We start from the raw sequence: 16,720 nt of genomic DNA on the forward strand, positions 1-16,720 counted from the left end.
TCCCGTCGGCAGCCAGAGCTGCGGGACGCACGCCGGAGGCCTGTTAGCCCCCTGGAGAATGGAGAATCACCCCGTACTTTCAAGGAAAATGTCCGGAGTGATTCTCGCCCGTTTTCCGGTGGGCGTTGGGACTTAATCCCCCACAGGGAGAATCCCGCCCCTGGTGTTCACTGAACTTTGAATATCTTTAATGTAACAGGCTACTTTAGATAGTTCTTAGTAACCATGTATTTTTATTTCTGGGCAGCAAAATTCTTTCGATTTTAACTATGAACCTTGTGGCTTCACCCTTTGCTAAAAACCTGGGTTTTCCAATTTTTAAAAAATCGTCACTGGTCTTCACTGAACGACAAAGATAGCGTAACATTCTTATTCTTAAAAAGTAAGATATGATTACTTGGCAACTCCAGTCCCTTTGCTTTGGCCACCATTGATATTATGTCTCTTGTGGTGTGCTCAGCCTCAAACACGTGATGCATCCCTGGATTTGTGGATGTTGGAGGTAGTCGCTTTGACACAGGGGTCGTGCTTTGTAGCAGATGATTTATATATTGCACAAGCTCATCTTGACTATCCACTGTGTCTGAAAAAAAAAGAACAATAGTCATCACTAAGTAAAAAATCGTTTCATTCAGACTATTCTTCAACAGGAAATTCTTACATTCTTACAACTCCAAAAGAAATATTTTACAATCTGGGATATTTCGATGATCTAACAAACCCTTTATCGCTTGCTGGATTCTTAATCGATGCTTTACATCAAGTCTCCTCGAGATCTATATCCAGAAGTTAGATCCTCACCCAAGACTTGCTCATGTGGACAAGGTTAACTTCCTAAAATACTCCAGATTGTAGCAGCAGAAAGAGGGATAAGTTGTTGAAGGTTTTCCTCACAACACGCTGGCAAGAATGGCAAATCTCAAGGTGTGCAACAATTTATACTGCAAAAGAAAAGGGGATGCTGATTGGTTGGCAAGTCGACTCCTGATTGGTCAAGGTGTTGCCATGCAGGTTTTTGTTGAATTCAAGAAAGGTGCAATACCTGGACATGTTCCTTTTGCCTGCGTCTATTTCAGAATAGGATGGTTGTTCTTCACTGTCTGCTTCACATGAAAAATGAAGCAGAAAAAATGCTTCACATGAAAAAAGAGATAGATCACTTGGTTGCATGGTGTACCGAAAACAACCTCTCTCTAAATGCTGGAAAGACCGAGGAACTGATCATCGACTTCAGGAAGAGTAACATGACACATACACTCCCGTCTACATCAATGGCTCTGAAGTGGAGATGGTCGATAGCTTTAAGTTCCTGGGGGTCACCATCACCAACAGTCTGTCCTGGTCCACTCACGTGGATGCAACAGTCAAGAAAGCCCAACAATGACTCTACTTCCTACGGACGTTAAAGAAATTTGGTATGTCAGCATCGACTCTCACAAACTTCTACAGATGTGCCTTAGAGAGCATCCTATCCGACTGCATCACAGCCTGGCAACTGCTCAGTCCAAGATCACAAGAAACTGCAGAGTGTGGTGAACTCAGCCCAACGCATCACACAAGCTTGCCACCCCCACATTGATTCTGTCTACACCTCCCGCTGCCTCAGGAAGGCAGACAGCATTATCAGAGGCCCCTCACACCCAGGCTTTGCCTTCTTCCAGATCCTTCCATCAGGCAGAAGATACAGAAGTCCCCACAGTTCCTAGACTCAATGACTCTCCCTCGGACTGATCTGTTCCCTGTAAGAACACTATTCACGACGCCCTATGCTGCCCTTGTTTGGCCTTGTTCCGCACTGTTACCAATCACTATTTGTTGATGTACCATTTGTCAATGTACTCTGTTGATTATTCTTATGTCTACTATGTACGTACTGTGTACGTTCCCTTGGCCACAGAAAAATACTTTTCACTGTACTTCAGTACAGGTGACAATAAATATCAATCAATCAATTAAATGTACCTGATTTCGCTACAGAAAGAAAATTCATGAGAGAGATCCCACTCTCAGGACTAAGTGCAGCTTTAAAGTAAAGCAGCCTGTTACGATGGATGCTCGTCTCCCAAGGTAGGCACAGGGCATCATATTTAAAATTGGGATTTTCCACTCCAATCAAGTTGGACGCGGTTGTGGATGGGACCGAAAATCTTGTGAGAACTGCCAAATCATGTTGAGGTGAACGGTGTCTCCGCCCCGACAGTGGCGTTTATCATTTGAATTAATTAGCATATCATTACAAGGCCTCCATGTTTGGATCGAACACCCCCCTTCAGAAGAATCATCCACCTCGGAGTGAGGGCAGAATGGTGTTAAACCAAACTGATGTCCCAAGGTGTGCACTTGGTGAGCAGGGGAGGTCAGGTGACTGCATCGCTCGGGAGGGGTGGGGGGGTGGGGGAAAGATAAGATAAGATCATGCCTGGCACTACCCAGGCAGTTCTAGGGGGCGGTTTGGGGCAGGGTGGGTAACCAGGGTGAACTCCTTAGTGCTGAAGCAACCTAAATTAGGCTTTAAAAACGATCCTCGAGGGACTAAGTTGTTGATGGGGTGGACGAATCAGTGCTTGCCTTTCCAGCAATACAGCATGGGGCCTGCTCCTTGCTGTCTTTTCCATAAGTATGGAACTATACAGGAGAGAAAGCCACCAGTGGTTGAGTCTTCAGTGCCGTTGGAAATGGAGGGCAGCTTGGGATGAGCAATAAATGCTGGCCCAGCCAGCGATACTCATTTACATAGATAGATGCAGTCATGTCCCATAAAATGAATAAATACATTAAAAGGGCCCACAGCAAAACTGTTAAATGCCCCCTAAACAACGGCAGTTGGGATGGGCAATAAATGCTGCCCTAGCCAGCGACACTCACATCCCATGAATGAGTACAATAAAAAACAAAGTATGTACGTTGATTGTTTTTGACGGCCAGCCGGCGAAAAAGGCGGGATGACTGGGAAATGGTGTTTTCACCATTTGCTGATACCAGCCAGGAATTAGGAAAAACGTGCTTTTCGATAATTCAGAACAAACTAAACCCACCAAGAAGGGAACGACCGATAATGATACATCGGATAATGATACATGGATTTTCACACCAATTCAGCACAATAATTGACATTATTAAAAACTCCCTTTGCCTGTCTCTCCTAATAGGAGAGGATTTCAGGGCATTTACAGCACAGATACTGGACATTGTGCTTTTTACTTTGCTTCAAACAAGCTACCTCCCACCCCTTCATCTCATCCTGTCAGCATGTCCTTCAGTTCCTTTTCCTGTCATGTGTTGATCCAACTTCCCCTTGGATACATCAATACTTATTGCCTCAACCACTCTGTGATAGAGGGCAGGATTCTCCGGCCTCCCAGCCGTGTGTTTCCAGGCAGTGGGAGGCGGTACGCAGTTCGCTGGTGGCAGGATTCTCTGCTCCCGCTGCTGTCAATGGGATTTCCCATTAAAGCCTCCCTGTGCTGCTGGGAAAACTGCGGGAAGGGGTGCGCTGCCGACCAAACCAAAGACCAGTGAACGGCCGGAGTGTTTCACATTCTCACCACTAAGTTACTCCTGCTTTACTGGATTTATATTGAAACATTTGGGCTCCCACAAGTGGAAATAGTTTTGCTACATCAGGCCTATCAAACCCTTCCTTAATTTTAAAGACAGTCTTTTAATTTCTGGGGAAAAGATCTGTTCAATCTCTCCTGATAGTTGTAGCCCCTCAGTTTTAACTTGTAAATATTTTCTGCACCTTCTCTGGTGCCCCTCGATCTTTGTAATGTCTGCGTGTCTGAATTCAGTGTGGCCATCTCTCTCACACATATCATACAGCTTTCACTTTTATCCCCGACTCAGCTCCCTTGAGCTCTTTGATTTGGTTCTGCAGATGCTCAACCTCCTCACAGATGGAAGATTCTTTCCTCTTCTTTAAACAGAAACAATAGGAGCAATTATAATCAAACCCAGCCATCGAGAAGTCACCAAGATGTGATTGGGCACTTTACTCTCTGCACAGTGTTAACTTTCACTAAAGAGGGAGGTTTCCCAGAATAGTTCCAGGGATTTGGGATTTTAGCTACAAGGTCCGGTTGTGAGGAACAGAGATAGCGTAGGCAGGAGGTACATGTTTCCCTTGGCAGAGAGTTCAAAAGCCAGGAGCCATAAATTCAAGCTAAGTGCAGAAGGTGTAGAGGGAACACGAGGAAAAATGGTTTTATGCAGAGGGTAGTGAGAGTCTGGAATTCACTGCCCCAGTTGGTGGTGGAGGCAGACTCTTTCAAAAAGTGCCTTGATCTGCACCCTAAGTGCTCTAAGCTACAGGGCAATGGACGGGTGAAGGAAAGTGGGATTAGAAAGGGCCCCTGGGTGTCTTTGGGTCGACATGGGCAAGATGGGCTGAATGGCCTCCTTCTGTGCTGTAACTTTTCTATGGTTTTAAGCCTTGGAGCAAAGGAGATTGAATGAAGATTTGATAGCGGTGGAGAAGATTATGGCAGGTCTAGAGACGATAGACAAAGAAGAGCTCCCATTGGTTGAGAATACAATGACTGGGAGAGATACAGATTGTGCAAGAGATGCAGGGCGAATGTGAGGAAGAAGGTTTTTTACACAGTGGGTGGTAATGAGTTGGAACTCGCTACCAATGAGACGGGTGGATCAATGATTTCACAAGGTAATTGGATGCACACTAGAGGGAAATAAACTTGCAGAGCTACATGGATACAGTGGGCGGAGGATGGGGCTAACTGGGTTGCTCAGCAGAGCCAGTATGAATTTGAGGGGTTAATGGCATTCCTCTGTGCTGTAAGACAGGAGGCAGGATCCCTGACGTCTAAGATAAAAACTATTACTTCCAACATTTCCGGGAGCTCCAATGAAATATGAAGTGCCGATTGGCACAGGGAACCCTGCCACCACCAGTGCTCCCAGCTTGCCCATGGGTACATGAAATTGCCGCACCATCCAGCCTGGGGCAGGTATCCCACCCCTATGAGCTGTCAGCCTATCACCAGGCCAGAACATCTCAACTATCAACAGCGGCACTGCCCATACTCCAGGAGGCTCAGAGAGTGGACCAGCCATGAACCCCAGGAGTAGGTTAGGGAGGTGGATTCACTGGGACCAGAGAGAGAGAGGGAGGCGCAGGTGAGGCAGTATTTAGGGTGGGCTGTGGGTGGCCCGTGTCTTTGCCGGGTTTCTCCATTAGTCATTGGCTGTCAAAGTAGAAGGAAGCCCCCCCCCCCCCCCCATCCGCAAGGTTTCACCCACCAGGATTTACCTGGTGAGTTGCAACATAGTATGCCCACCCCCCCCCCCCTCCCCTCAGCTCAGCTCACTGGTAGCGAAAGAATGAGGCCATTCAATAGCCAAGGATCTCAATCGGCTTTGGACAGGAAAGCCATCTGCAGATCTGCTCTCCCTGGACATAACCGAGGAGTGGGGCTGAAGTTGGGACGGCAATGGGGTCTCCACCTCACTTCCTGTCTGATTAAACATCCCCCCCCCCCCCATGTGAAATTAGCTTCCAAAAATTCCTTAGCTTATTTAAAATTAAGAATCCACCACAAATAATTGTTTTCTTTTAAATATTGATCATATTAAACAAATGCAATCCATAGAATCCCTTCAGTGCAGGAGGCCATTCAGCCCATCGAGTCTGCACCGACCCTCTGAAAGAGCATCCTACCTAAGCCCAATCCCCCTCCCTATCCCTGTAAACCCACCTCAGGGGCAACTTTAGCGCAGCCAATATGCCGAACCTGCAAAACTTTGGCTGAATTGATTCGTAATGAGGTATTTCCAAAAAATGTACCGAAGATTAACATTTTCCACAAATGTGTTGGCCATGCCTATTGTGCAAGTGGGGAAGTGTACTTAGCAGAATCTGGAAGCTTCCTACCATCATTTTTATAGCAGGAATTGTGCACAGACACAGCTTCTTCCACATCATCATTCCGACTGCCACTGTCTTCACTAAGATAATCATCCAACAGAAAGCCATCAGGTCCTGGGTCCAGGAAACTCAGATGTGTGTAGCATGAGGTAATCAGAAATTCAGATAGTTTGCCGGTTTTTATTCTGGAAAGTTGAACATTATCATCACAATTAGTTACATTTACCACACTTAATCACCAGAACATTATCCATCCAAATCGCTGTAACCACTCATCATTCTCTTTGGGCGTGAGTCTCCAGAAAGATTTCTAAGTGTGGTATCGAGCAGGAACTGCTGCAGGCTTCCCGGCGCTCGGCAAGGCGAGGCCAGCAATGCAACACAATGTCAATTGGTCCACTTAACGAGGCCCCACGGGCTTCATGCCGCAAATGACGGCTCGCCAGCCGATTCATCCCCACCCCCCCGCTAACAAGGTCGGGCAGCAGTTAAACAAGTCTTGCTCAGCCAGCCCCACTCAGCTCGCAGCCATGGCGCCGAGACATCCTGCCCCAAGTTTGGAGATGCAGACCTGGGGAGGCTCCTAGATGCAGTTAAAGCCAGGAAGGATGTCCGGTTCACACGAGGGTCCCGGACGGTGAGCCACATGGCAGCAAGTGCCGCCCGGGGCCAAGTGGCAGTGGCCATCAGCTCGGGAAGTATGGCCAGGCAGACTGACCTCCAATGCTGCAAAGTGAACAACCTACACTGAGCCGCACGCGTGCGTCGACACCAACACCCCCTCGTCCTGAGATTATCCACCCCCATCAAACGCTTCATGCGCCCCTCAATACTCTCTTCACTTGCCCCCTCCCTTCAACCCCCTCAAGCCTTCCTTCACCATGCCGCCCCCCCAACACTGTGAATCATGCTTGCGTCTAACGATGCCCTCTCTGTGTCTCCACAGGAGAAGCTCTTCCACAGTGTCTTTAAGACAGAAGTTGATAAATTCTGGATTTCGAGGAATTAAGGGCTATGGAGAGAGAGCGGGTAAATGGAGTTGAAATCAGCCATGATTGAATGGTGGAGTGGACTCGATGGGCCGAATGGCCTTACTTCCGCTCCTATGTCTTATGGTCTAGTCACCGGGAGAGGGTCCAGATTGGTGGAGGGGTGCCAGACATAAGAGTCCTCACGACCTTTGAGGAACGGGCCCTGGAGGTTACGGGACTGGCCGAGGACAGAGTGGTCACAAATGTGGAGATTGGAGCATGCCGCAGAGATGAGGATCCACTGAGCCCCACCCGGAGGACCTGTCAAACATGAGTTATTATTGCCACACAGACTGACCCATCTCTCCCACTGGCCACATGGTCATTCCCACGCGGATCCTCCAGCTGACAGCTCCGGCCCACCCGTTGTGGTCCCATCCCCTGCCTCCCATGAGACCAGCTCAGAGGAGAGCTTCGAGGATACCACAATCGACAGGTCACAGCGGTCAGCCCCACCTGCCACCAGTGCAGGTACACACACTTTGGTGGGCAACGTTAGTGGACAGGCTTCTGATGAGCACCACACAGTTGCTATTGCAGGTGGAAACAGTAATGACCAGGCGAGACAGCAGTTGGAGGTCTGCTGGATCCCAGGACCCAGTTGGGTCTTCAGGCTATCCCGGAGCTTTTGGAGACATTAGGGAGTGGCCGGGACATTCGGACGGAGGTGTCAACAACACTCCAGCAGGTCCATAGCCGTTTGGAGGAGTCCCAGATGCTGTGGCCGCAGGAGATGGTGCAAGCAATGCGTGGCACTGAGGCCAACACTGCTAGGGTGGCGACTCAGCGGGGAGCCTGGTACACAATGTCAGCACCATTAGTGGAGATGTCCAAGACGTCGCGCAGTTAGTGACGGCCATGGCGGAGGGTCTTGGCAGAATGTCAGACTCGCTGGGGGACGTGACCCAGTACCAGGCTGACCTTGATGAGTTTCTGTGGGACATGTCCCACCCTCAGATGAGTATGGTCGAGGTGCTGCGGAGCTTGTCCCAGTCGCAGGTGGGCATTGCAGAGCATGTCGCAATCACGGAGGAGCATCGCCAAGGGTGTTGACACCATGGTGCAGACATCGGGGAGCTGCCAGGGCTGGCAGAACCAGCTGCCTCTCCGCCCCGAGGTGATGGGTGTGAGGCAGGGGTCAGACTATGGTATAGATTGAGGAGCAGCAGTGCTCAGCTCTCTGCGGGTTGATTGATGCACAGCACACTGACTGATGTAACATGGAGCCTGAAGGTTGGGAAATGGGAGGAGTGGGGTGAGGTGGTAAGGTATCGATGATGGACCGGGCCACATCCTCTGTGAAACGGGCAGGTATGAGGGCCTCCCTGGCCCTCCGGGCTTACTAGACCCTTGCCGCTGCCGCCTGTCCTGCAGCCTCCATCTGTTCTTCCTGTTCCTCCTCGGGATCGTCCTCCAGCCCCTGCTGGTGTGGCGCCTCCTCACCACCCTTGTCCTCATCCCCCACCTCCAGCGCGACGTCCCGCTGCTGTGCCAGGTTATGGAGGATACACTAGACCACCACAAAGTGGACGACCCTCTGGGGAGTGTACTATGGAGTGGTCAAGGCATCGGAAGCATATTTTAAGCAGTCCGATGCAATGCTCAATGACAGGCCGGGTGGCCATATGGGCCTCGTTGCATTAGGTCTCCGTCTCATTGCATTGGGTCTCCGCGTCGGTCTCCGGCCTCCGTACTGACGTCATTTGCCAGGTCCTTAGCGAGTACCCCTTATCCCCCGTGCTACCGAACCCCCCACGGGGTTGGCATGGTGAAGCCACGAGCGGTTGCCACCCCCAGTGGATCACCCCCTTCCTCACACGCCAACCCCACCCCCCCACATATGGCGGCCCACCCCTGCAGAGAGTGTTCCAACCCGCTGAGCACTGGGGCAGCAAGCCCAGCGCTCCCGGGCTCTTTGCCTGTGAGCAAAGATGGCTAATCACCTCCTCGGCTCCCCACGGAAGCCCTTCCGCCAGGTTCACGATTTTCAAAAAGAGTACTAATCGGTGCCAGTGTGACCGATTGGACATAGGGTGGTACCCGTTAATCGCATGGAAATAGGGCTTAAGTGGCGATAATTGGTTTCTCGTCGTGTACGGCAAGATCCCAATTTGCCTATGGGGGCTGGCTGGTTGCAAGGCAAACTGTTTGGTGCATGCAGCGTTCTTGTTCAGGCCTCTCCCACTATTGTCCGGCCACGTCGCACTTGCGCTCGAGCGAAACAAGGCCAGAGAATCACGCCCATCATCTACCTTCGAGGGCCTCGGTGACCATGGACTCCCATTGGATTGGTCCATGGTCGGACTTGGTGACGTGCTGCTGAAGGCAACAGCAAACCACTGCAGTATGGCTGACCAGGAAACTCTCCCACTCTTCCCGTCAGTCATCAGGAAGAATTTTTTTTTTTAAAGTATTTTTATTCACATTTTTCAAATTTTATACATAAACAATAACACAATAACCAAATGCCTGAACACTCCCCTCCTCCATGTGGCACAACCCCTACAGAGAGACTCCCCTCCCCCATTTCGCCCCATCCCACCACCTAACAACTAACGGTGACCAGCTCTTTAAAGTACAGAAGGCTGCCATCTTCAGTAAAACTCCTCAATTGCCCCCCCCCCCCCCCTCACGGTGTACTTCACTTTCTTGAGATATAAAAATTTCATAAGATCCCCTGCTATACCAAGGAGCTGGGTGGAGAAGCTGACCTCCAACCTATTGGCACCCGCCTACAAGCAATCAGCAAGGCGAAGACCTGGACATCTGCCCCCTCCCCAATCTGCTTCAGTTCAATCTGTAGAATCACCAACATGGTGCTAAAGAAGGAGACCCAGAACCCCACGCGTTTAGGACACGACCAGAACATGTGCACATGATTAGCCAGGCCCCTCCCACAATGCTCACTCTCATCCCCCACCCCGCAAATAACCTGCTCACCCTGGATTTGGTCAAATGGGCCTATACACTATCTTCAACCGTATCAACCCTAACCTTGCACATGATAATGTTGCAGAGCCTCGCACCACCCACCATCCTCCAGCTCCAATCCCACCTCCTCCTCCCACTTAGCCTTCACCTCCTCCTCCCATTTAGCCTTCACCTCCTCCTCCCATTTAGCCTTCACCTCCTCCTCCCATTTAGCCGTCACCTCCTCCTCCCATTTAGCCTTCACCTCCTCCTCCCATTTAGCCGTCACCTCCTCCTCCCATTTAGCCGTCACCTCCTCCTCCCATTTAGCCTTCACCTCCTCCCCCCATTTAGCCTTCACCTCCTCCCCCCATTTAGCCTTCACCTCCTCCTCCCATTTAGCCTTCACCTCCTCCTCCCATTTAGCCGTCACCTCCTCCCCCATTTAGCCTTCACCTCCTCCCCCCATTTAGCCTTCACCTCCTCCTCCCATTTAGCCTTCACCTCCTCCTCCCATTTAGCCTTCACCTCCTCCTCCCATTTAGCCTTCACCTCCTCCTCCCATTTAGCCTTCACCTCCTCCTCCCATTTAGCCTTCACCTCCTCCCCCCATTTAGCCTTCACCTCCTCCCCCCATTTAGCCTTCACCTCCTCCTCCCATTTAGCCTTCACCTCCTCCTCCCATTTAGCCGTCACCTCCTCCTCCCATTTAGCCGTCACCTCCTCCTCCCATTTAGCCTTCACCTCCTCCTCCCATTTAGCCTTCACCTCCTCCTCCCATTTAGCCTTCACCTCCTCCTCCCATTTAGCCGTCACCTCCTCCTCCCATTTAGCCTTCACCTCCTCCTCCCATTTAGCCTTCACCTCCTCCTCCCATTTAGCCGTCACCTCCTCCCCCCATTTAGCCTTCACCTCCTCCTCCCATTTAGCCGTCACCTCCTCCTCCCATTTAGCCGTCACCTCCTCCTCCCACTTAGATTTCACCCCCTCCACATAATCTCTTCCGCCATAATCCTGCCATAAATCACCGATGTGTTCCCCTCCCCGAGTCTGCCAGCGACTAAACCCTCTCCAACAATGAGGAATGTGGGGAAGACCTTTTTTTTTTTTTAAAATAATATTTTATTGAAAATTTTTGGTCAACCAACACAGTACATTGTGCATCCTTTACACAACATTGTAACAATACAGATAATAATGACCTTTTTAAATTTAAACAAAAACAACAACAAATAAATAAATATTAAATAACAAAAAATAAAAACTAGCCCTAATTGGCAACTGCCTTGTCTCAGGCCACCCCCCCCCCCCATCCCCCCCCATCCCTCCCCCCCCCAAGTCCTGGGCCGCTGCTGCTGCCTTCTTTGTTCTCCCCTATCTATCTTTCCGCAAGATATTCGACGAACGGTTGCCACCGCCTAGTAAACCCTTGAGCCGACCCCCTTAGGACGAACTTAATCCGCTCTAACTTTATGAACCCCGCCATATCATTTATCCAGGTCTCCACCCCCGGGGGCTTGGCTTCTTTCCACATTAGCAATATTCTGCGCCGGGCTACTAGGGACGCAAAGGCCAAAACATCGGCCTCTTTCGCCTCCTGCACTCCCGGCTCTTGTGCAACCCCAAATATAGCCAACCCCCAGCTTGGTTCGACCCGGACTCCTACTACTTTCGAAAGCACCTTTGTCACCCCCATCCAAAACCCCTGTAGTGCCGGGCATGACCAAAACATATGGGTATGATTCGCTGGGCTTCTCGAGCACCTCGCACACCTATCCTCCACCCCAAAAAATTTACTGAGCCGTGTTCCAGTCATATGTGCCCTGTGTAATACCTTAAACTGAATCAGGCTTAGCCTGGCGCACGAGGACGACGAGTTTACCCTGCTTAGGGCATCTGCCCACATCCCCTCCTCAATCTCCTCCCCTAGCTCTTCTTCCCATTTCCCTTTTAGTTCGTCCATCATAGTCTCCCCTTCGTCTCTCATTTCCCTATATATATCCGACACCTTACCGTCCCCCACCCATTTCTTTGAGATGACTCTGTCCTGCACCTCTTGTGTCGGGAGCTGCGGGAATTCCCTCACCTGTTGCCTCGCAAAAGCCCTCAATTGCATGTACCTGAATGCATTCCCTTGGGGCAACCCATATTTCTCGGTCAGCGCTCCCAGACTCGCAAACTTCCCATCCACAAATAGATCTTTCAATTGCGTTATACCTGCTCTTTGCCACATTCCATATCCCCCATCCATTCCCCCCGGGGCAAACCTATGGTTGTTTCTTATCGGGGACCCCCCCAGTGCTCCGGTCTTTCCCCTATGTCGTCTCCACTGTCCCCAAATCTTCAGTGTAGCTACCACCACCGGACTCGTGGTATAGTTCCTTGGTGAGAACGGCAATGGGGCTGTCACCATAGCCTGCAGGCTGGTCCCCCTACAGGACGCCCTCTCTAATCTCTTCCACGCCGCTCCTTCCTCCTCTCCCATCCACTTACTCACCATTGAAATATTAGCGGCCCAATAATACTCACTTAGGCTCGGTAGTGCCAGCCCCCCCCTATCCCTACTACGCTGTAAGAATCCCTTCCTCACTCTCGGAGTCTTCCCGGCCCAAACAAAACCCATGATACTCTTTTCTATCCTTTTGAAAAAAGCCTTCGTGATCACCACCGGGAGACACTGAAACACAAAGAGGAATCTCGGGAGGACCACCACCTTAACCGCCTGCACCCTCCCTGCCATTGACAATGCTACCATATCCCATCTCTTGAAATCTTCCTCCATCTGTTCCACCAACCGCGTCAAATTTAGCCTGTGCAATGTGCCCCAATTCTTAGCTATCTGGATCCCCAGGTAACGAAAGTCTCTTGTTACCTTCCTCAACGGTAGGTCTTCTATTTCTCTACTCTGCTCCCCTGGATGCACCACAAACAGCTCACTCTTCCCCATGTTCAATTTATACCCTGAAAAATCCCCAAACTCCCCAAGTATCCGCATTATTTCTGGCATCCCCTCCGCTGGATCCGCCACATATAGTAGCAGATCATCCGCATATAAAGATACCCGGTGTTCTTCTCCTCCCCTAAGTATTCCCCTCCATCCCTTGGAAGCTCTCAGCGCTATCGCCAGGGGCTCAATCGCCAGTGCAAACAGTAATGGGGACAGAGGACATCCCTGCCTTGTCCCTCTATGGAGCCGAAAATATGCCGATCCCCGTCCATTCGTGACCACACTCGCCACTGGGGCCCTATACAACAGCTGCACCCATCTAACATACCCCTCTCCGAACCCAAATCTCCTCAACACCTCCCACAGATAATCCCACTCCACTCTATCAAATGCTTTCTCGGCATCCATCGCCACTACTATCTCCGTTTCACCCTCTGGTGGGGCCATCATCATTACCCCTAACAACCTCCGTATGTTCGTGTTCAGCTGTCTCCCCTTCACAAACCCAGTTTGGTCCTCATGAACCACCCCCGGGACACATTCCTCTATTCTCATTGCCATTACCTTGGCCAAGACCATGGCATCTACATTGAGGAGGGAGATTGGTCTGTAGGACCGGCATTGTAGCGGATCCTTTTCCTTCTTTAAAAGAAGCGATATCGTTGCTTCTGACATAGTCGGGGGCAGTTGTCCCCTTTCCTTTGCCTCGTTAAAGGTCCTCGTCAGTAGCGGGGCGAGCAAGTCCAAATATTTTCTGTAAAATTCAACTGGGAATCCGTCCGGTCCCGGGGCCTTTCCCGTCTGCATGTTCCTAATTCCTTTCACCACTTCTTCTACCGTGATCTGTGCTCCCAATCCCATCCTTTCCTGCTCCTCCACCTTGGGAATTTCCAGCCGATCCAAAAACTCCATCATTCTCTCCCTCCCATCCGGGGGTTGAGCTTCATACAATTTTTTATAAAATGTCTTAAACACCTCATTCACTCTCTCCGCTCCCCGCTCCGTCTCTCCATCTTTGTCTCTCACCCCCCCTATTTCCCTCGCTGCTCCCCTTTTCCTCAATTGGTGTGCCAGCAATCTGCTCGCCTTCTCTCCATATTCATACTGTACACCCTGCGCCTTCCTCCATTGTGCCTCTGCAGTGCCTGTGGTCAGCAAGTCAAATTCCACATGCAGCCTTTGCCTTTCCCTATACAGTCCCTCCTCCGGTGCTTCCGCATACTGTCTGTCCACCCTCAAAAGTTCTTGCAACAACCGCTCCCGTTCCTTACTCTCCTGCTTCCCTTTATGTGTCCTTATTGATATCAGCTCCCCCCTAACCACCGCCTTCAACGCCTCCCAGACCACTCCCACCTGAACCTCCCCATTGTCATTGAGTTCCAAGTACTTTTCAATGCATCCCCTCACCCTTAAGCACACCCCCTCATCCGCCATTAGTCCCATGTCCATTCTCCAGGGTGGACGCCCTCTTGTTTCCTCCCCTATCTCCAAGTCTACCCAGTGTGGGGCATGATCCGAAATGGCTATAGCCGTATATTCCATTCCCCTCACCCTCGGGATCAATGCCCTACCCAACACAAAAAAGTCTATGCGTGAATAGACTTTATGGACATAGGAGAAAAACGAGAACTCCTTACTCCTAGGTCTACTGAATCTCCACGGGTCCACCCCTCCCATCTGCTCCATAAAATCCTTAAGCACCTTGGCTGCTGCCGGCCTCCTACCAGTCCTGGACTTCGACCTATCCAGCCTTGGTTCCAACACCGTGTTAAAGTCTCCCCCCATTATCAGCTTTCCGGTCTCTAGGTCTGGGATGCGTCCTAGCATTCGCCTCATAAAATTGGCATCGTCCCAATTCGGGGCATACACGTTTACCAACACCACCATCTCTCCCTGTAATTTGCCACTCACCATCACGTATCTGCCCCCGTTATCCGCCACTATAGTCTTTGCCTCGAACATTACCCGCTTCCCCACTAATATAGCCACCCCCCTGTTTTTCGCATCCAGCCCCGAATGGAACACCTGCCCTACCCATCCTTTGCGCAACCTAACCTGATCTATCAGTTTCAGGTGCGTTTCCTGTAACATGACCACATCTGCTTTAAGTTTCTTAAGGTGTGCGAGTACTCGTGCCCTCTTTATCGGCCCGTTAAGCCCCCTCACGTTCCACGTGATCAGCCGAGTTGGGGGGCTTCCCACCCCCCCCCTTGCCGGTTAGCCATCATCTTTTTCCAGCTTCTCTCCCAGTTCCCACGCAGCTGTATTTCTCCCAGACGGTGCCCCCCCGCCCATCCTTTCCCGTACCCACTCCCCCCTTTCCCCAGCAGCAGCAACCCAGTAATTCCCCCCTCCCCCCCCCCCCCGCTAGACCCCCCGCTAGCGTAATTACTCCCCCCATGTTGCTCCCAGAAGTCAGCAAACTCTGGCTGACCTCGGCTTCCCCCCGTGATCACGGCTCGCCCCGTGCGGCGCCCCCTCCTTCCTGCTTCTCTATTCCCGCCATAATTATCATAGCGCGGGAACCAAGCCCGCGCCTCTCCCTCGGCCCCGCCTCCCATGGCCAACGCCCCATCTCCTCTCCCTCCCCACCTCCCCCCATCACCACCTGTGGGAGAAAGAAAAGTTACCATACCGCAGGATTAATCATACAATCCCTCTTCGCCCCCCCCCCCCCCCACTCGTCCCACCACTTTGTCCAAACGTTCATTTTCGTAGTCCAATCATTCCAATTTTTCTTCTACAATAAAAGTCCACGCTTCATCCGCCGTCTCAAAGTAGTGGTGCCTCCCTTGATATGTGACCCACAGTCTTGCCGGTTGCAGCATTCCAAACTTTATCTTTTTTTTGTGAAGTACCGCTTTGGCCCGATTAAAGCTCGCCCTCCTTCTCGCCACCTCCGCACTCCAATCTTGATAGACGCGGATCACCGCGTTCTCCCATTTACTACACCGAGTTTTCTTCGCCCATCTAAGGACCATTTCTCTATCCTTAAAACGGAGAAATCTCACCACTCTGGCTCTGGGAGCTTCTCCTGCTCTCGATCCTCGCACCATAACTCGGTATGCTCCCTCCACCTCCAACGGACCCGTCGGGGCCTCCACTCCCATTAACGAGTGCAGCATCGTGCTCACATATGCCCCGACGTCCGCCCCCTCCACACCTTCAGGAAGGCCAAGAATCCTCAAGTTGTTCCTCCTTGCGTTATTTTCCAGTGCCTCCAACCTCTCCACAGATCGTTTCTGGTGTGCCTCCTGTATCTCCGACTTCACCACCAGGCCCTGTATATCGTTTTCATTCTCTGCTGCTTTCGCCTTCACGACCCGAAGCTCCTGCTCCTGGGTCTTTTGTTCCTCTTTCAGCCCTTCAATCGCCTGTAATATCGGGGCCAACAACTCTTTCTTCATTTCCTTTTTTATCTCCTCCACGCAGCGTTTCAAAAACTCTTGTTGTTCAGGGCCCCATATGAAACTGCCACCTTCCGACGCCATCTTGGTTTCTGCTTGCCTTCCTTGCCGCTGCTCCAAAGGATCCGCTGCAATCCGGCCACTTTCCTCTCCTTTTTCCATCCGTGTCCAGGGGGAACACCCTTCTGGTTTACCGCACGGTGTTTTCAGCCGTTAAAATTGCCGTCGGGGCTCCTATCAAGAGCCCAAAAGTCCGTTTCACAGGGAGCTGCCGAAACGTGCGACTCAGCTGGTCATCGCCGCACCCGGAAGTCCGGGGAAGACCTTTTTTGCGAAGTTGTGAACAAGTAGGTACCTTAAAACCATCCGCCTCTGAAAGCCCAAGTTTCTCCGACAACTTCTCCAAGCTCGCAAAACACCCCTCTAAAAACAAGTCCCTCATCCCTTCCACACCCTTCTCCTCCCATTGTCTAAACCTGACATCCAGCTTTGCCAGCTCGAACAAATGGTTCGCACAGATCAGCGCCAACTTCGATACCGT

General features: G+C 51.1%; 1 protein-coding gene across 5 annotated transcripts in view; it reads right to left on the bottom strand.

Annotated features, from left to right (window-relative positions):
- LOC140428213 (phosphorylase b kinase regulatory subunit alpha, liver isoform-like) overlaps positions 1 to 16,720 on the bottom strand; it is a 265,545-nt gene that overhangs the window by 110,723 nt on the left and 138,102 nt on the right. For all 5 annotated transcript variants that reach the window (XM_072514418.1, XM_072514420.1, XM_072514421.1 and 2 more), the window contains 2 exons: positions 5,891 to 6,069; positions 398 to 583 (listed from right to left, as the gene is read on the bottom strand). In XM_072514418.1, the coding sequence (XP_072370519.1) occupies positions 398 to 583; positions 5,891 to 6,069 (365 nt within the window). The remainder of the gene's footprint in view (positions 1 to 397; positions 584 to 5,890; positions 6,070 to 16,720) is intronic.

The sequence above is a fragment of the Scyliorhinus torazame genome, chromosome 8, assembly GCF_047496885.1.
Source record: "Scyliorhinus torazame isolate Kashiwa2021f chromosome 8, sScyTor2.1, whole genome shotgun sequence".
Lineage (NCBI taxonomy): Eukaryota > Metazoa > Chordata > Chondrichthyes > Carcharhiniformes > Scyliorhinidae > Scyliorhinus > Scyliorhinus torazame.